The sequence below is a fragment of the Belonocnema kinseyi genome, chromosome 10 (genome assembly GCF_010883055.1).
Source record: "Belonocnema kinseyi isolate 2016_QV_RU_SX_M_011 chromosome 10, B_treatae_v1, whole genome shotgun sequence".
Taxonomy (NCBI): Eukaryota; Metazoa; Arthropoda; class Insecta; order Hymenoptera; family Cynipidae; genus Belonocnema; species Belonocnema kinseyi.
The window spans coordinates 54,561,713-54,583,527 of NC_046666.1; the positions used below are offsets into that span (position 1 = coordinate 54,561,713).

Below are 21,815 nucleotides of genomic sequence, written 5' to 3' on the forward strand. Positions count from 1 at the left end.
ATTTTCTAACTTTTATCCAAACGTTGGAATTTGGAAAAGAAAATTAGTTTTTACCAAAAAGAGTTGATATTATCGATAGATAACGAATTTTTAACAAAGCATATAAATTTTCAACTAAAACAATGAATTTTTAACGAAGAACTTTAATTTTTAACCAAATTTATGGATTTTCCACTAATGCAGATGAATTTTTAACGAAAAATGTTGTAGTTTATATTTTAACAGAAAAATATTTTAATTTTGCATAAGGAAAGATTCAATTCAACAAAAGGAGACGAAATTGAATAAAATAGTGGACTTTTCGATCAAAAAGTTAAATTTTTAACCCGTGATTATAAATTTTCAGTAAAAAAGTTTATTTTCAACAAAATAGTAAAATTTCTACGGAAATAGTTTCATTTTCAGACCAAAAGGATGAATTTTCAACAAAATAATAAAATTATTAACCAAAAATGATTGCTTCTCAACGAAAAATGTTATTATCGATAATTGAACCAAAAAATGTTTTTATTTAAAAAAAAAAAAAAACAGTTGAATTTAACCTTTTATCTGCATCCGAAAAAAATTTTAAACAAAGTGTGTACTTCAAAATTTTGACCAAGTAGTTGAATTTTCAAACAATAAAGATGATTTTTCAACAAAAAACGTGATAGTTGATTTTCCAATCAAATATGATGAATTTTCAATAAAATAGTTAAATCCTCAACCAAAATAGATTATTTATTGACCAAATGGTTGCATTTTTAACCCAAAAAAGATTAAAATCATACCAAAAAGATGTATTTTCAAACCAAAAAGATAAATTTTCATCAGAATAGTTGAATTTTCAACCATAAAAGGGTTTTCAATAAAAAAAGAATGAAATATGAATTCTGAACTAAAAAAAATTATAGTAGACTCTTCAACCATAATTCCATTTCTTAAACCATTTCGTAATTAATATATTTTTTTAATTTCTGGTTCTTACATTATAAATATTGTAAAATATCAAATATATAACAAATATTTTGAACAGCTGGGAGCATTTTCGTTTATAATACTCGAGATACCTATATGATATAAAAATTTAATAGTAAACGGGTTCCCTTTTAATCTCCGCGTTTATAAAAATCCCCTTTTCTACCTGATACCTAATAACATAGTGCTATCTATTTGATCAGTGAAAATTCACTGAAAATGAGTGATTATACACCGAAATTCCACTAGTAATTCCCTGGTTCCTCAGTAGAAAAGTTAGTGAAGTTTCCGTAGGCTTCACTGAATTTTCAGTAAAATTTGATAGTATATAACCAATGAGATATCAGTGAAATTTTAGTAAAATTTCACTGATTTTCAGTGAATTTTCATTGATTCAAATTTAAAGAGTATTTGATATACTAACAAGTATTTCGACTATCTTCGATAACTTGAAATTAAAATCAGGAAAGTCCAGTGAATTATTGAACAAGGATGTATTTTAAATGGAAATATGAAGGAAGGTCGCTTAATTCTGTCTTCCAGGTACACACGCGAGTCTTTGTTTTTTTCCCCTCGTTCCTCTTCTTGCTTTTCTTCTTCTCTTTGAGATGCTGAAGATTTTAGACGCGTAGACCTGCTTGGTTAGTTCCTTTGTCGTGCATCAGTAGTGTTGCAATTATACCAGTTTTCTTGCGCGGTGGCTCATTCGGTATCTGAGAAACCTGCCTTATTCCTCAGACTCCTTTCCTTGACTTTGAACTCTCAGAATTAACCATAACAAGATTAAATTCATGCTTGTGATGCATACGGTTGAGCACCAATGGCAATTTCCGCTTGTAGGATAACATGGGAAACAACATAGGATCCGACGTCGTAAGCTACGTCGGAACCAACATTGCTTTAATTCTTAGATGTAAAAAAAAGTAACAGCACTCGACCCGAAATCTGAAGACCTGTATGCGAATCTTAGCGGAGTTAGAGAGGAATTTTTTTCACAGCTAAGAATAAAAGATATTTTAGTTTCAGATTAGTGAATCGAAAACCGTTATTCTATTAAAAAAAATGAACTATGAGAAATTCTTGTATTTGAACGTGAATTACATCGCAATGAAGTGATGCGACAATTATGCAGTAAGCTTAGTGATTATGGATCTTTATGAACGTAATTTTTATGCTTACAGGCTTCTACGAATTGTAATTAATAATTTTTTATGTTTATTTTTCTGTCTACTAGCCCAATCAGAATTATTAGAATATTAATTATTCTTAGAATTGTGAAAAAATTGCTCTCTAGCTTCTCTGGGATTCGAGCCCAGGTCTTCAGATTGCCGATCTGATGCTTTTACGGTCTAACCCACTAAACTACACAAAATCAGGGGTGTTTGATCGAGTTTGTATGAAGCACCGATCAACCTACTGTTGACCCCTTTATGACTTACTAGCACCGATTTTTGAAGTTTTGAAAAAATTGTTTATTCTATTCAGATGAAAAAAACTTTGACATTAGGAATACAATAGTATTGTATCTAATACATTTGTCCTCGTCTTTGAGATGCGTCGAATGGACTATTGATAAAAACATTCCCCAGTATCCCATAACCTATCAATACCGTTTTTAAAATTTGGTGACAAAATTATTTAACTTGCTTATATGCGAAAAACTTGGTTTGTATGGGAAATAATCATTACTGTATCTAATAGATTTGTTATCGATTTCGAGATGTATCGATTGACCGATTGACGAATCTTCCATAATCTGTTCGTAGCGATTTCTAAGATTCCAAAAAATTGTTTATTTTGTTTAAATAAGAAAAGATGATTTGATATTCGAAATATTTTTTAAAACATATTTTTTATCTTGTTTATACGAGGAAAACTTTGTTACTATTGGGAATACAATAGGACTGAATATTGATATATATTTTCGTTATTTCGAGACCCATCGATGGACCTATTGTTGAACTTATTATGGCTTACTAGTAGCAAATTTTGATGTTTCAAAAAAATGTTTTATTCTGTTTATATGCGAAAAACTTTCTTGATTTTTAAAATTAAACTTTTTCTGAAAAAAGATCTCCTTCGCTCCGCTGGGAATCGAACCACAGCACTGCCGATGGCTGGTCGGATTCTTTTCCCCTAAGCTACTAGTAAGATCGAGAGAAAAATCCTTCTTCAAGAAATACACCTATTAGTTTTCCAGGTAACAGAAATTCTTAACGTCTTTCCAGATGTGATGAAGCTATGAATTAAAACTGCTTTTTAAATTAAATTTCTTTTTGAAAAAAGATCTTCACTCTGCTGGGAATCGAACCACAGAACTTCCGATTGCCGGTCAGGTGCTTTTCCCTTAAGCTACTAGAGAGACCGAAAGAAGAAAATAACGGGAATTCTTACCATCTTTTCAGGATAAACGGAGCTATGAATTCTAAAGGTTTAAATCAATTTTTTTCTGAAAAAGATCTCTCCTTCCTTCCGCTAGGAATTGAACCGCAAAACTCTCGCTTGCCGGTCTAGTTTTAAACAGAATTTCATTTCTAAAAATTTCAATTCATAGCTCCGCTTGGTTTGAAAAGACTTTAAGAATTTCTGTTATTATCTGATGATAATGCAGATTCCTTGAAATATTAAAATATGTAATACCTGGCAAAATAATGAGTGTATTTCTTGAAAACAATTCTTCTTTCGATATCTATAGTAGCTTAAGGGAAAAGCATTCCACCCGCAATCGGAAGTTCTGTGGTTCAATTCCCAGCGGAGCGAAGGAGAAGATTTTTGTTCAGATAACATTTGATTTAAAAATTGTTCAATTCACAGCTCCATCTAGTCTGAATAGACGTTAAGTATTTCTGTTTTTCTTTGATGATAATATAGATTCCTTGAAAACTTTGTTGATATCAAGAATACTACAGAACTGTATCCGGTATATTTTTTTATCGAATATCCTATTGGTGAACCTTCCATAATCTTCAATGACCTACCAATAATATATTTTTTTAAACCCTGAAACCAGAATTATTTACCTTGTTTAATGTTTATCTGAAGAAAATTTTTGTTTATATCGGGAATGAACATTACTGCATCGGAATTTTTTTTCGCGATTTCGAGGCTGATTAATATTGACCTATTGACGAATCTTCCATGGATCTTTCAGGATCTGACAAGAGCGATTTATAAAAACGCAAATAATTGTTTACTTTATTCATATAAGGAAACGGTATGAAATAGAAAAATAAACTTGATGAAATAAGTATCAGTTTTTTCTTGTAAAAATGAACCTTTGGTACTTCTCGGCGATTTATGAATTTGATTCAGAAACACTTTTATGGAGAGAGTTGAAAATATTACCTTGATTAAGGTTAATGTATTAATTACCCCATATATCTCAAGCTTCCACATAATAAATAATAAGATACAAAAACGTTTATCATTTAATTTCTTAATACATTTCCAAAATACTATTTCAATTTCAGAACATATATGTATTCAGAGACCACCGATTAGTGTACAACTATTTTTTGAAATTTCATGAATGATGAACGACTATTAACCGGATGTAAACATATTGACTTTGGTCACGTAAGGACACTCTGTTTAGACTCGCGGAGAAATATTACCAATATTTTTACCAGGAAAGATGGTACACCCAGTTGGCATAATTTACTCACTGCACCGGTCCAGCAGATTTTACATTGTCTATCTGAAATATGTGGGTTTGTGTTTGAACCCCTTGCTCTGGAGATTTATAGCTGGACCGCTTGTAAGCTCCGCAGGTGTCAAACGCCTTTATTTGTACTTTTTGTGTCAAAAGGTTCGATCTACTAACATTTTATTTATTTTTTATTTTTTCACTTGTGCAGATGATGAAACATGGCTGGGACAACTACGTCAGGTATGCCTGGGGAAAGAACGAACTGAGACCGATTTCAAAGAGGGGACACAGTGCCAGCATTTTTGGTGCTTCTACGATGGGTGCAACCATTGTTGATGGTTTGGACACCCTTTATATCATGGGTCTTCATGATGAGTTCAAACAGGGACGTGACTGGATCGCCCAAAATCTGGATTTCGATATCGTAAGTAGATTTTTTATTTTTTATATATGCAGGGCGTCTTCTGGCCGGAAAACCCGGGAAATACAATGAAAACGAGAGAGCTGTGAATTGTCCAGAAATACCAATTCGAGGCGGGCAACCTATTTAAAGTTTTGAAAAACGTTATATTTGTTATGGATCGTCATAACAAGATAAATAAATTTAAAAGCTTATACTTTTGCTTAAAAGTTTCTTAGAGATTACGAGTCTTCTGTACCATCAATTTTCAAATCAAAATTTCCAAGTAAATAATTTTATTTTGCGATGAAAATTATTTATAAATATTTCCAAACATTATTGATAAAGGAGAGCAATTTAAGGAAGTATCTACACTTACGAAAAAATCTGACTATTTGTATGAAAGTTTTGGTACTATAAAGACGGCCAAATAATTGTAAATTATTTTTTAATAATGGAAAATAATTATATTTTTATATTCTATTTAAAATTATTGAGGTTTAATTTTAAAAAAGAATGCGTCTAATCGTCTCGAAAAATTCGTGGAGTTGAAAAAGGGCATGGACTAGTGACTAGACGTTCCGAACTTATGAAAAATATTCGACTACTCGTCCCTAATTTCGCAAGAACGAGAGACTTCGTTTAAAGAATTAATTTTCTGTTTCGAAGATTTCAAAATATGTCAAAAAAGAATCTGGTAGACTGTAAGACAACTTTTTTTTTTAATTTGACATGATTCAAATTATTTTAGTAAAATTGAATTATGTTAAAAGATATTTATAAGTTTTAGAAGTTCTAAAATGTTTGAAAATAATTAAGATCTTGAGAAGATTAAAAAATATCTAAAACAAAATGCAGATTTTTGCAAATTTCGGGAATAAAAGTTTTTAAATAATTTTGAAAGTTTTCAAGAGAATCAAACAAAATTTCTTAAGATTCTTGTGACATTCTAAAATGATTTTTTATTTAAAAAAATTTATTTTAAGAAAATTTTTAAAAAGATTTTAAAACGTTTTTAATCGTTTCAATAGATTTTATAAAATTTCGAAAACGAATTTGGAAGATTTTAAAATAAAAGTTTTCGATTTTTCAAGATTATAAAATTATAGAACAAATTCGAGTAAGTTTGAAAGATATTTAGAAGTTTAAAAGAAAATCAAAATAATTGCATACTTGAAAATATTTTAAAATATATTTAAAAAGTGTAGATTTTTGTAGATTTTAAACAAAAATTTTGGAGGCTTCTTTAAAATTTTGAAAGGTTCCAAGAGAATAAAAAAATTTTCCTAAAATTTATGGGAAAATTGAAAAACAATTTTTATTTAAAAAATTAATTTTAAAAGAATATTTCAAAACATTTAAAAATATTTCGAAAGATTTCTAAAGTTGTAAAAAGTTATCCGGGATATTTTACAGAAATTTTTTTAATCTGTAGATTTTTCTTTTAAATGCGAATTATTTTTAAACAATATTTAGAAACTTCAGTACTCTCATGTACTTTTATGTACTACAGATTTCGTAAGAAAAGCAGCCTTCGATTTCTTTATATTGATGATAATATAAAGGAGATATCCTGTGAGCATCGGCCTAGCTATACTTTTATTTCGTATAGAAAAACTTATTTCTTCAGGATCTAAAATAAATGTTTTATATTTTTTCATATAACAAAAAAAAATATGTAACTAGAAAAAATATCTAGCAAAGAAATTTAAATATTCCGAAAGTAAAAGTTAACTAAACTAGAAAAATTCAAATTTCCAAAATTTAAAAAACCAGTTTAGAAATACCAGATATTTTTGATTTTAAATAAGAAAATTGATTTTAGCTTATTAAAGACATAAAGCTAAAAATTTCAAAAATCAATTCGTTTTGAAAATTTTATGTTATAAGAAATAAATCTCTTTATATAAAAAATGATTAAGCGAGAAAGAAACTTACGGGATTCCCTGATATTGCTATGAATCTAAAAAAATTAAAGCCCTTTTTTTCATTTTGAGAATTTTTCAATAGCGTCATAGTTATTGCAGATTCCATAGAAATCTCTCCATTCTTCGAGGTCTCTTTATCATCATCCCAAGTCATCCTTTATATTTCTAAATATCAAAGGCTACCTTCACCTGCAGGCAAACTAGAATATATTTTTTCCATCTTTTTTATCTATCCCCATACATGATCTTATGCAAAGAAGATTTTTTGAGAAAGATAAAAGTGGTAATCAGAGATTACATTCTGATTTCAGAAAGTTCTTTAATATAAAGAAAAAAATATTTTTTTAACTTTTTCTAAGGACAAAATTAAAATCCAGTTTTGTAAATAATAATTGATTTTTGGCATAAGGAAAATTAAATTCTTTGAACCTAGAACTATTCGGTAAAAATGTATTGATTCGATTAAACAAAATTGCCGTGGGTCAGGAAAGACCTCGAAATCAAGAAAATATCAGGGAATTTTTTTTTGTAAGGGAAATTCAGGAAAAAGTTAGGGATTTAAAAAAAGTTTAAAAGTCGGGGAGTTTCTATTAGAGGCACTTTAAATAATCCTGAAGGATAATACATTTTGCATTTTTAATTAAAATTGTTTTTATCGTTTATAAAAGATTCTTTTTTCAAAATTTTACAAGACTAAGATTTTTGCCGTTGAATGTTAATGTTCAGGAGAAATGTAAAATTTGTTTGAAAATGTAACTGTTTCATTGAAAATTTTTTTTTGGATCTAAAATTAAACTATTTCGGCATAAAAGTCACATTTTTGTAGAGAATTTAACTATTTTTTTGAAAATTCGTTTTTTTTTTGGTTTAATCGTTCAGCAGTTTTAGTACAAATGCAATTCTTTTTTTCTGTTAAAAATGCAACTGTTAGGTTGAAAATTCTTCTTCTTTGGTTGATGATTCAACAGCTCCGTTGAAAATTGGTCTATTTTTTAAATTAAAAATTCAAATATTTCATGGTTGAAATATCTACTATTACATTATTGCTTGAAAATAGCATTTTTAGTTAAATATATAACTACTTGGTTAAAGGTTGCACCACTTCGTCAAAAAATAATTTTTTCTTTGAAGATTCCTAATTTTACTTGAAAATTCGTTCTTTTTTTGTTCAAAATTTAACTATTCCAGTTGAAGATTAAACTTTTTTTTATCTTTCTAGACTAATATTTATTTAAATTTTTGGTTGAAAATTCGTTCCTTTTGTGGAAAATTAGTTTTATTTTTTGAAAACTATTTTTTTACAGAAAATTTAACTTTTCTATTTTTGGTTGAAAATTTATCGTTTTTAGTTAAAAAATCACCCATTTATTTAAAAATTCCTGTGTTGTTTTATAAATTCGTCTTCTTTAGTAAATAATTAATTTTCTTGGTCCAAAATTCATCTTTTTGATTTTAAGATTCACCTCTTTTGGTAGTAATTGGATATTTTTTGCTAAAAATGCAAAAATAATATTTTTGTTGAGAATTCCTTTTTGTTGTTTGAAAAAATAACTGAAACCATTTTATCCCGTTTATAAAATATTTCATATTAAAAATATTAGAAGATTAAAATGATTGTCTTTGAATATTAATGGTTAGGCAAAATGAAAAATTGGCCAGGGAAAAATCAGGGACTTATAAAAATGAAGTTCTTTTGCAACCTTTCACTAAGAAAAAGATTTGGTTGACCGAACAAAAGTTTGGTTATCCCAACCAAATCTTTCGGTTGCTGTAGAAGCAACAAAATTGTTAGTTGAGCCAGTCAAATAAGTTTGTTAGAGCGTTTGGTGGTACTAACCAAAAATTTCGGTAGGGACAACAAAAAATTGTAGATTGAACAAACTTATTTGGTTAAATTAACCAAATATATGTGAGCTCAACACAATGATATTTTAGACTTGACCAAAATATTGTAGATTTCACAAAATATTTTTGCTGAACAAACTAAATATTTGAAATCACAACAAAATTATATTTTGTCGATCAAATTAAACTTTGTTAGACTTAACAAAATAATTTAGTTGGAACAATACCATTTTTCCAAGCAACAATTATTTTCTTATGGGAAAAACATAATTTGTAAATACAATATAAAATGTTTTCTGTATGAAAAAAAACTAGAAGGACAAAATGTATTGATTTACTAAAATGTTTTTGATTTGTAGAAAATTCGTTTGATTAATCGCAATTAATTTTCGGAATACTCAGGGATTAGATGATAGAGTCCCTTGAACAATAATTCGAGGTAGTCATTAAAAATGATGAACTTCGCAAAATTTTTGTATACAATCCAAAAATATATTTGGCGTCAGGTCGCGTATGCAGTACACTAAAGTCATGTGGAAATAAATTTAATTTTGTCAAACCTCGCGGTCTCCCACGCGGATAATCCAACAATAGCAGAAAGTAGGTTTCTTTGGAAGAACCTCTATGCGAGATTCTCGATGAACTTGTTTGACAAACAAGCATTTCGAAAACTTTCCTTCTTCCACAACCTAGAGATTCTAGAGTCTAGACTCTAGACATCCGTTTTCTGTTAGGGACATCTATTTGGTCGACAATATCAGAAAATCCACTATTTTTCAACGACCTTTTTCTTCAGATTGAATTAAGAAGACTTGGTCGATGCAGTTGAAAGCTTTTCAGGGCCTCAGGTACTTTACGAGAAAATTATTTTCCTCCGGGTTAAGAAAGCACTCAGGCCACCAATAAATTTATCTTTGGGCGTGTCTTGCTTTTGTGGATAAAGATTTCTTTCACCTTCTATTACTCTCGATGTTCTGAAAAAAATCATCCTTTTTTTCTTTAGAAAATACCTTTTGTAATCTTCTTTCGTGGTTGTGGGCTTTGTTGGGGTTTATGGGAAGTATGGAGATAGGGGAAATGAGGGGAAATGAGGGGGTTTTCGGTGAAGTAATAAGAAATGAGTGTATAAGGACAGCTAAAAAACTATCGATTAAAAACATGCACTCACTTATCGAAGTATATCTCCGGAAAAAAGAATAATTTCCAAATAAAAGTATTTGAAAGTAGACTAAATTCTCTTTCAAATCAGCCCTATTTAAGTGTTTCTGACAAATAAAGACTTAGACAGTGATTGAGAAAGATTAATCTAATTTCTAATTTTTACAGATAAAATATTAACTGGTCCTCGAATTATCATTAAAAATGTAGAGGTGTAACCAGGGTAGTCGCTGGACCGGGAATTTTACGATACTGCGAAAAACCAGGATATTACTGAATTTATTTTTTGTCTGGGAATTTTACAAATATTTAGAAAAAAATCGGTCCAACTTTGATAACTGTTTTTGAAATAATTAGTACATTTTAATTTAAAGATTTTTGAACTGCAGTTTTGAAGACATTAACAATTAAAAATTTAGAAACGTTTCAAATCGAAGATTTTGCATAAAAAATAATTTTAGTTAATGAACTGTGAATATAAATTAAATAATTATTCTTAAAATTGAACTGTACTTTGAGATATAAAAAGCAAATTATAATTTATTTTACAAGACGATTCGGAATCAAACACTATTTTAAAATTTCCAGATTTTAACCATAAAAATTAAACTTTTTCAATTGGAAAGTCTTATTAGGTAAACATTGAAAATTTATAAACTAGTTTCAATTTTAAAATAACTTCAAAATAATATATTCAGAATTAAAGGATTTGGTTAAATTTAAATTATTATTTCAGTCCAAAAGATTCCATTTTTAAACCATTTAATTTGAAATATTCTAATTAAGGAAAAAAACTACTCAATATTTAGAAATTTCCGACTGTTCATTTAAAATCAGTAATTATAAATTAAATATTCAAAACTAAATAAGAAAACTGAACTTTGAACGTCACAGCTTTAATTCTTCTATTCAACAAAATTTACTTTGTAAGTCAAGTTGCTGAAGTTTGATGTATATATAACAATTAAAAACTATTATTCTTAGAAAAAAATTGAATAAGCTGTAGAAATATTCATAAGGTTTTAAAAGAATTCAAAATCAATTAAAAATTTGAAATGATTTCAAACAATTTAAACTAAGTTTCTACGTGTACCGAAAAAATCCAACTATTCAGACCACAATTTGAGTGCAAATGGCCCTCGGCCTAATTTAAAACAAAATATAGATAAACAAGGTTTCTAAGGAAAATTAAAACTGATTTTTCATTTCCAATAATTAATTTAAAAAGAATATTTAAAAAGATTTAGAAAAATTTACATAATTATCAAAAATGATTATGGAAGATTTTAAGGAAATTTGGTTAAGTGTTTAAAAAAATTGTGCAAGAAATTTCAAAAATAATTTCAAATTTTAAAAAATGTAAAGCCACATATAGATGTTTTAAGATTTTAACATAAAATTTTGAAGCATTTTAAGGAGCTGTAAACTATTATATATACATATAATTTAACTTTTAATTTCAGAGGTTTTCAGTTTATAAAAAGAGTGTAATCGTTCATTTTTTAATGTTTCTAGTTTAAAATTGCTTAAAAAGATATAATTTTGAAAATTATTAATTCATTGATTTATTCTTCAATATAGAGTTTTGAAAATTGTAATGTGGATTTATATTTGTGGAACTGAATCTGAATTTTTAATATCTACCAATTATAAAAGTTTAAAATTTTTAATTTCACAGTTTAACTGCATTTAATTCAGAACATTCAAGTGGAAAAGTATTATTAGTTTCCATTTTATACGTGTAAATTATTGAACACTTGAATACAAAATTTTTTAATTAAAAAACTTTTAAACTTCAATTTTCTAAGTTTAAAATTCAGGAGTTCCACTTTGAGTGCTTTAATTTGCAACTCAGTTTTTATTATTTCAAACGTAAAAAAATTGTAGCTTCAGTGTTCGACTTTTTAATTCCATTGACCCTGAGAAATTTTTGCGAACAGTGAAACCCCCGGGAAATGACCGGGATTTTTTTTCTTTGAATAAAACGGCCAACCTGCGTGACAGAATTCGAAAAATCACTCGGGACTGCACAAAACTCTTGTTTTGTGCATTCTGCTATACTTTTCACGATATTTCGAGAACCAATAAACATTTTTACAGTTCTTTGGCTCATTTTGAAGAAAATTTTTTAAGCTTCATTTTACGTTACTTAAAAAGTTTTAGGATTATTTTCCTAAATTTTACCAGGAATTGAAGTTGAATCTTGATAATTGGCAAAAATTAGAAATTAGACCGGTGTTTTCTACTAATTATCTCAGTCTTTATTCATAAAAATACTTTAATTATTTTTTTTTTATTCTCGGTGGCTCTTCCTTAAGTTACTAGGGCGACCGTAAGAAAAATCCTTTTTCAGAAATACACGCATTATTTTGCCAGGTGTTACAAGACAATTTTTTCGAGGAATCTGTTTTATCATCAGAGAATAACGTCAATTTTCAATGTCTTTTCAGACTAGATGGACTTATGAATTAAACTATTTTTAAAATAAATTTTTCATTAAAAAAAAATCCGCTTCGCTCTGCTGGAAATCGAACTACAGAACTTCCGATGGACGGTCGGGTGCTTTTCCCTTAAGCTACTAGAGAGATCGAAAGAAGAATCCTTTTTCAGAAATACAAGCATTATTTTACCAGATGTTACAAGTCAACTTTTTCAAGGAATCTTTATTATTATTATACTTTTAAAATTAAAATTTGAAAGTTTTTTGAAAAGTGCCATCTTTCAACAAGAAAAATGTATAGGTGGTAATAGCATCCGGGCCCTCAATTATTATTTGATGATTTAAGGACAAGATTTGTGGACAGGTGCATGAGGAATATTTCGAATGTAGAGAAAGTTATGATATTTCTGCAAATACATGTGTAATAAAGGTCTCTGTAGTTTTGGTACCAGCAGAATTTCGAAACCATCGAGACGAAACTTGGTCGGTTTATCCCAACTTGGTAACACTGCAGTACCAACGGCATTAAGGCGGATTTCTAAGTGGATAACTTCGCGTATTAGCCTTGTACGGCGGTAACAGTGGCCTCCTTGTCTCACTTGCGACCTCCTCTCTGTGGTCTTAGATTCACTTGAGAAATATTGAAGGAAAATACAATGAGACCGAAACTTTGCTGAAATTAATTAAGTCTTCTTGATTATTTGATAACTTCATTTTAATCAAAATTAAGTGGGAATATCATATCTCATCAGCTACAGGGACGTCGCACTATTCATGAATTAATAAATAATAAATTAAGTAGTGCTTTTTTATAATTCTCCGTATGACCTACAAAATCGGGGAAAAGTCTGGGAAAGTCAGGGATTTTGAAGAAAACAAAATTAACCCATTCTTGAAAACTTGTGAAACATTTTTGGACATTTAATAAGATTCCAAACAATTTTTAACAGATTAAACCGAGTATTGAAATAATGTCGAGGAATTTAGAAAGATTTGAAAGATTTGAAGATATGTTTAAAATTTTCAAGGAATGTTTAAGACCTTTAAAAAGTTTCAATGGATTTCTAAAGATTGCAAAGTATTTCAAACATTGCAGGGCATTTAAAAAGATTTCGAGGTATTTCAAAGAGACTTGAAAGTTTTCAAAGATTTTAATTACAATTATTCTTAAAGAATTTCGAAACATGGCCCGATTTTATAGAATCTATATGCACTTCGGATTTTAAAGGCTGTCAAATTATTTCAATACATTTTTCTAGGAATTCAGGAAATATCAGATTCCATGTAATTCCGCGGGCTTTCATAAAATCTTAATGGATTTAAAAATACTAAGTGATTTCAAAGAATTAAAAGATTTGAAAGCATTTTAAAAAAATCCAAGGAATTTTAAAGAGCTTTCCAAAACTTCAAGGGATTTCAAATGATTTTTCATGTTTTAAAATATTTTACGGTATTTTAATAGATTTCAATAATTGCAATTGTTTCTAAAGTACCTTAAAGATTTTTACGTATTTTTAAAAATTCCAAGTAATTTTCAAAAGCCTTAAAAAATTTCAAGAAATTTAAATAGATTTTTAATCATTTGAAATATTTTGAGGTGTTTTAGAAGATTCCAAACAATTTTTAATTTTAGTAACTTAATGGGATTGAAAATTATTTGGCATATTTTAGGGTATTTAAAAAGGTTCTTAAGAATATGAATACATTTTTCAGGATTTCAGGAAATGTCATATTTCATAGAATTTCACGGGATTTAATAATATTTTAATGGATTGCAAAGAATTTATTCACAAAGTTGATGATTTTCGTAGAAATATAAATATTTTCAAATATTTGAAGGTATTAAAAAAATTGTAATGAATGTAAAAGATTTTAAGTAGTTCAAAAAATTCCAAGAAATCGTTGTAAAGAATTTCCTGGAATTTCAGTAGATGTAGAATGATATAATAAGACCTATAAGGTTTAAAAATATTTAAAAATATTCCAAGTGATTTTATAATATTTCAAGGTATTTTAGTCAATTTCACAGAAATTCAGAAAATATCATCAGATTCTATAGAATTTTAATGGACTTCATAATCATTAAATAGATTTAAAAAAATTATTTACAAAAAGAGAGGGATTTTGTAGAGATTCAAAGATTTGAAAAGATGTTCAAATTTTTTTTAGCTGAATTCTTTTAATCTCCTTGGATTCTTTTAAATTCATTCAATTATGCTCATATCAATGGATTTTTTTAGTTTCTGATTTTTTTCAAATAAGTAACTTTTCACTATTTTTGATAAATTACGCGTTGGCAGTCCTGAGAATAATAAATTTAAAAAAAATTATTTTAATTGAAATTTTTTATATAATTAAATAACTTTTTCACTTTCATTTCCGCTTTTACTTTTCCGAAATTACGTTAGTTGTTCTTTTTTAAAATTATTGTTGCAATGAAAATGTTCCAAAAAAAGACAATGTGAATTTCTAAAAAATACAATTGCAAAAGTTACAAAATCGCCCCCGTGAAAGTAATCAATTAAAATTTTAAATTGCTTCATTCCAGTTAAAAAATATTATAAATAAAAAATCAAAATTAAAGAAATTTAAATCAGATTAAAATCAAATTTAAAATCCTTTTAGCATCCCAAAATTTAGTTAATGTGAAGAATTCCTGAATTCAAAACCAAGAATCTAACGAACAAATTTGGACAACGACTATAAAATGTTCCCATTGCAATCTGAAAATAAAACTTTTTCCCCTTAAAAAGAAAAGAAAAAAATTCGTTTTCCCTTTGGATAAAAATACGAAAGTTAAAAGAGAAATAAGAAGGCAACCAACCAAATCTCTTTACTTCTCTTCTTTTTTTCTTTCGTCTTTCTTATTTTTATTATTATCAAATCACAATAAAAAAAACATTAGTAAAAAATATCCATCAATGTTTCGGCCCTCATACAGCACCCTTATGAAGATAAACCAGTTATAAACAAACCTGACATAGAAATGACCTCCAATCTACCATAAGTCAGATAAATTAAAATTTAAGAAATTCAAATGAGATTAAATTCAAATTTAAAATCCTTTTTCACAATGGGAACATTTTATGCTCGTTGTTCAAATTTAATCGTTAGATTCTTGGTTTTATTTTCAGGAATTCTTCACATTGAATAACAAATTTTACAAAAATATAAATTTTTTCCTTAAATGCTAATAAATGGAAAAGTGGTTAGGAAAAGGTGAGGTAATTTTCAAAATTAAGTCTTATGACCACCCTGAATTTGCTTCTTCTTCTAGGTATAAAGTTTGTTTATCAAGAAAAATTGAATTGGAGTTTTTTGTAATGAATTCAGTGAGACGAATATTTCGTATAATTTGGCAATTAGTTATATATTTTTCCATGCTAGTGGAATAGTGTAAAAGTGAATGAGGAGATTGAGTTGATGAAAAATATAAGAGAAGTTGGGTAGAAGCAGACCTGAGAATGGAGAAAATTAGGAATGAGAGATACATAGCGATTAAAAATTCAGCAGACTGGCTAGGCTGCTTCCTCAGCAGAGAATATCCGCAGAACAATGCGAGCACAATGTATGCAGGAGAGGTACACAGGGCAGAATGAATACATTTCGGAACGCCAAGCTTTCGACCAAGTCGCACTTTCCATGGTCACATCGCATAAAATTCTGCCTGAATTTATCGCCTTTCAAAATCAAGGATTCACTCCTTTATTCAATAATTCATAGCCCCAAATATTTAGTTTATGTCCAGAGTTTCTTACCATTTTTTTAAGTTTGATCGCAAGGTCTTAACATTCCTGACTGAGGCGTTTTTTCTTCTTAATTTTTGAGAAATGCTTCGAATTCTTTCTGAATCCTAAAAAAAGTTTTAAAAAATGTTCACCCATTTTTTGGGGAGTCCCCAGAAAAGAATTACGACGTGAGTGGGAGGACGGCTGTTGTCCTTACCCATTCCTCACTTTCCTGATTTAAAATGGTCAAGACGAGTGATTTTTTTTTGGGTCCCTGAAAAGGATTCGGTGTGAGTGGGAGGAGACTTGCGAGCTACATCCCCTCCCCCTACACATGCCGATCTCCTTTGTCAGGGTCCTAAAAATAAAACAAGCATTCTTAATCAATCAACTGACTTCCTCCATCTTTCCAATATTCCCGATTTAAGATTCTTAATACTAGGAGGCGTGATTTTTTTGGGACCCTTGGAACGGATTCGGTATGACTGGGAGGAGGCTTGTGACCCACACCCTCTCGCCCTTCACACGTCGATCCCTTTTTTCAGGGTCCTTAAGAAAAACCAGGTGGCCAAGTGTTGTACATTTTGAATCGAGTACTTTAAAAAGGTGGAAGGAGTTAGTTGAAGTTCTGCGATGAACTGACTGCTTCCAGCTTCCCAATGTCCCTTATTTAAAATTCTGAGTGGGAGCAGAAACGAGACCCACGCATCTTAGTGCTGAGCATTTTAAAGCAGTGATACTGGAAAGGCGCAAGAGGGAGTTAAGGTCACATGCTTTCCCTCGCTCACGCCTAACTCCTTTTCCAGGAGCCTTTACCAGGAGCTAATTTAAATCCCTCAACGTTTCAGTAGGAGGAAGGATGTAGCTCATACCCCTCCCCCTATACAGACTTAACTCTTATTTCAGCAGTTTCTTCGAAAAAATAAAAATGAGGTTAAACGGCAATATGGAAAATATAAAGCCGTAAAAGTGGAATTGGGAGAGTTTCTATCTACCTTCAGGAGCTATAAATGTTTAATGATCATTTTAATTGTTGATTTTCTTTTCTTACTATAAATTTATATTATTTCCAACTCTTGAGGCACGTTTAATATTCTGATTGTAAATCAGACTCAACTCGCATTATCTAGTTGCATCGATTTCGATACGCCTACTTGGTGCGATTTATTCGAGCGATCGGAACAGGTTCAAGTCAAAAGTTGGCTCGATGCAAAAGTTGATTCGATGGAATGGGATGGGGTTTCAGGGGAGGAAAGACGGGAGGAAAAGAGAAATCCAAGATGTACGAAGCAATCAGTTATGCCACGAAGAGCCTCGCCTAACAATCTACACCGCGGTAGCTCAGTCCGAAGAGCCGCATATATCACGCTCCTGATCCCCATACAGGAGCAGTCCTCGAAACTCACACGAACCAGTACATCTCTAACCTCAGAACCGAGGCGACGCCGAGGTTACCATCAAGACTCATTTGTAAATTAATCCCTTTTAATTACAATTTACACTCCGTTGAGAAATACTCTTGCCAGGATGATCACTGCACCAGGAAACTGGGAAAATACAGTGCATTGCATTTAAGAGTTTCGTAGTAAAGTTAGGTAAAGTGATGGAAGAAAAATAAGAGGTGGTTAAAGTGGTTGATGAGAAGTAGGAGAGCAAGTAGGAAAGTAGTTGGAAGATGAAGAAAGAATAAATAGACGAGGACAAGTGGGGAAGAGAGGAGAGGAAAAGATGGGAAAGTAGGAGAGTGAAGTAGTAATAGGATTAGGGTTGTAAGGAGAGTGAGGAAAGGAGATACCGTAGGGGTGGGTCCTTTTGGAAAGGAAAGTAGGAGAGGAGATGCAAGGGATGGGGGAGGAAGAAGTAGTAGAAGGGAGTGTGGCGGAGGTGCCAATAGAAGGGGAAGTAAGGAGGAGATAGGTGGAGAAGTGTGGTGGTGCTAAATTGAAGAGGGAGGGGCAGTTAATAAGGAGAAGTGAAGTGTGTGGAGAACAGGGGAAGTAGGGAGGAGATGAGCGGAGAAGTACGGTGGTGCTGGGTTGAAGAGGGAGGTGTAGTTAATAGGGATAGGTGAAGTGTGTGGAACTACGTAATTAAGCTGTTGATAGGCTACGTAGGGGAGTTTGTGGAAGGGTTGGGGAGGGGAAAAAGTAGGACAAGGGAGTGTGGCGAAGGAGGGCGGTCAATGGGAGATTGCTGGTGGATCAAAAATGGAGGGGAAGTTGATGAGGTGAAGTGAGGTTTGTGGAATAACGTAATTAACACATTAATTGGCTACGAAACTATTTTTTGTAGTCGTGTGAGTCATTGCAGAAGAAGACCGAATGGGAGGGGCAGTAGGAGCAGAGTTGAAAAGGTTGGGGAGGGGTACGGAAAAAAGAAGAGAGGAAGAGTGTGGGTGGAGGAGACGGGACCAAATAGATGGGAAGTGAGAAAGATAACGAGTTATTGGGTGGAGAAGAAGGGGAGAGGAAGCAGGGTTGAAGAGGGTGATAAGATAGAATCGGATCAGCTAGAAAAGGATAAAAGAAGGTTGATGAGAGGGGGGAGTGATAGATCAAGGGGGGATATTTTAATATTTAATTAACGTCTGGGGTTTTCCTGGGTGAAGAATTAGGAATTCAAGATAACATTTGTGAAATTTACTCAATTTTAAACTGTTAAAATATCGTAATGCCTGTTTCGTTTTTTTATTATTTAATAACATGTTATTTATTAGAAAATTTTCTGAAAGTAACGATTTCTAAATATTTTTGTAGCAGCCATAATTTTCTTCATTTTACAGGTTTTTCTTTTTTCGTATTGTTTTCTAAAAGACTAAGTATTTTCGCATAAGGTGCAATAAATAAAACTGGGATATTTTATCTTGTTCCATAAAAACTGTTTTTTTCGATGGTCTTTTCAATGTTTTTGTACTTTTTCAAACTTTTAGACTTTCCAATATCAGGATTCCTCTAAATTGGGAATCTCGAAATGATGGGTTATACGAAATCCCCATGTTTATTCATGAAAATCCAGAAGTTATGATTTCGACTCATCTAAAGTCCAAAATGTTTCTTATATGATAAAAAATTCAAAACTGCAGGACGATGCAAAATTCAGAGTAACACAACTTAAAAAATTTAAAGATATTTCTAATTTCGAAAAGAATGTGTGTGTGTAAAGTACAACCGTTCTGCAATTTGCTTGGAAATTTAGCGCTCTTTTTCTAAAGTATAAATAATGTTCCACACGAGTATATTTTTTATAAATATGGTCTGAACATGAGGTACTGCGTATCTCGTACCTCGTTTTACACATTTATTGTACAAGATTGAACGACCGTATTTCACGAAAACTCTCGAGTGGTCATGCATCTTTGGTCTCAGGCTTATGGGAATGAAGAGGTTTTTTTCCCTCCGTTATTAATCGCCACTAAAATAATTAGTCGAATTATAATATTATAATAGTATTATAATATTATAATATAATCCTAAAAAAATTGCTACATTCATTATATTGCCTTTTGAGAAAAAAAACCGAAAAAATTAAAGTCTTGAAAGGAAACCTCACCAATAAATGCTTAAATTAATTTCTTTTTAAATGTGCAAAAAAACATGTTTCCGTAAATTAATTCATATGCACACGTTTTGGAAATAATTGAATACATCGAATCTGAAATTTCTTCACTTTGAACTTAGTCGTGTTATCATTTCTCTTTCTCGAAAACCAGTTTAGTTCGTGACCTAGGAATTTTAAAACGTTTTAAACGCCACAATCAGTTTTTTTTTTTTTTGAAAGAAAAATAATGAAATATACAAATATTGACCGATTTAAAATTTGTTTTTTGCTACTTCTTTTCAGTTATCAACCCACAATTTTTTTCCCTTTCGATTAAACGGTCCAATAAATTTTAACATTTTTGCAGGTCACGTGAAATCAAGAAAAGTCAGAGCATTTTTTGGTCAAGAAAAATCATGGAAAAGTCAGGGATATAAAAAAAAATGGCAAAAGTCAGAAAATTGCTTCAAGAAACACAATTTTTTCAAGAGATTGCCTCTTTTTTCTTTTATTTACTTAAAAGCAAACTGAAATAATATAATTCGATAAAAAATTCTAAATATATTTGTTCAAAAGTTCATTATTATTTGTTAAAAAGCTTACTATTATATTGTTTATTTAAAACTAATTTCGTTTGGTTAGAAAATTCATTATTTGTTTAACATTTTGATTAATTTGTTTAAAAATGTTGTCTTTGTTTAAAAACTTTTTTTGTTGAAGATTAATCATTTTGGTTTCAAATTAATATCTTCGGTTTAAAATTAAAATGTATATTTTCTGAAAACTTCATATTTTGTTGTTAAAAATTAAACTACTTGGTTTAAAGTTGAACTATTTTGTTAATTTTTTTTAATTCACCTCTTTGTTTGAATATTTAATTATTTTGTTCAAGACTCGTTTTTATTATTGAAAGCTTAGTTTTTTGTTGTTGAAAATCTAAATTTTCCATTTTTTGTTGAAAATTAAATGATTGAATCAAACATGCATATATATATACTACCTGTCAAAAGTTTGGGTTCACTCAGAAAATTTTTTTTTGTTGTATTTATCGCTTTAATTATACCGGAGCTAAAAAAATTTCTCTTTAAAAGGTTGATTGTTTTCGAAATTCTGTCTAAAATAAGCCCAGGGTGAAGCCTATTTGTTTAGTTTTTAAGTAGATATTGCAAAAATAGTGTGAATTTCAATTTTTTCTTAAATTTTCAATAACTTCCGAAATAGTCAACGTTTTTCAATGTTCTCGGGCTCATTTTGAAGCTTTTTTGTCATCGTATCACAACAGCTTACGAGTATGAATCGTAAAAAATGTTTTTTCTAATTGCAAGAACTTGAATTTGTAACAAAAAAGTTGGATATATTTTAAAAAATCTTATCTGTAGGCGAATCAGAATAAAAGTTAAATTAATATATATTTTGAGGAAATTACATAGAAAACTCATGATTATATGTTTCATATATTTTTCAAAAACATTTTTGTTACTAAATATAATATTTCAATTTTTCCAACTTTTTTGTTACATATTCAAGTTCTTGCAATTAGAAAAAACATTTTTTACGATTAATACTCGTAAGTTGTTGTGATACGGTGAAAAAAGCTTCAAAATGAGCCCAAGAACATTGAAAAACGTTGTCTATTTCGGAAGTTATTGACAATTTAAGAAAACATTTATATTTACACTATTTTTGCAATATCTACTTAAAAATTAGACAAATTGGCTTCACCCTGGGCTTATTTCAAACAGAATTTCGAAAACAATCAACCGTTTAAAGAGACATTTTTTTGGCTCCGGTTTAATTAAAGCGTTAAATACAAAAAAAAAAACGATTTTTGTAACTGAACCCAAACTTTTGACAGGTAGTATATACTAGGCAGTCTGATAAGTCCCTGAAAAATGAAACACGGAGACGTTTTTTTGGCCAAAGTCGGTTTTATTTTTCAACATACTCTCCTTTAAGGTCGATACAGCGAGTCCAAGGATTTTTTAACTTTTTGATACCGTCCGAAAAGTACTCGATCGAAAGGTCTCCAAAATATGCCTCAGTTTCAGCTATGAGCTCCTCATTTGAGTAGAAACGCTTACCGGTGAGCCATCTCTTCAGGTTAGGGAACAAGTAATAGTCGCTGGGGGCCAGGTTTGGTGAATACGGTGGCTGAGGAACCAATTCGAAGCCG

The 21,815-nt window shown here is 30.0% G+C and overlaps 1 protein-coding gene across 5 annotated transcripts in view; it reads left to right on the forward strand.

Moving 5' to 3' along the window:
* Positions 1–21,815, forward strand: part of LOC117181692 (mannosyl-oligosaccharide 1,2-alpha-mannosidase IA-like) — a 242,201-nt gene that overhangs the window by 137,902 nt on the left and 82,484 nt on the right. For all 5 annotated transcript variants that reach the window (XM_033374620.1, XM_033374619.1, XM_033374622.1 and 2 more), the window contains exon 5: positions 4,815–5,030. In XM_033374620.1, coding sequence (XP_033230511.1) covers positions 4,815–5,030 — 216 coding nt within the window. The remainder of the gene's footprint in view (positions 1–4,814; positions 5,031–21,815) is intronic.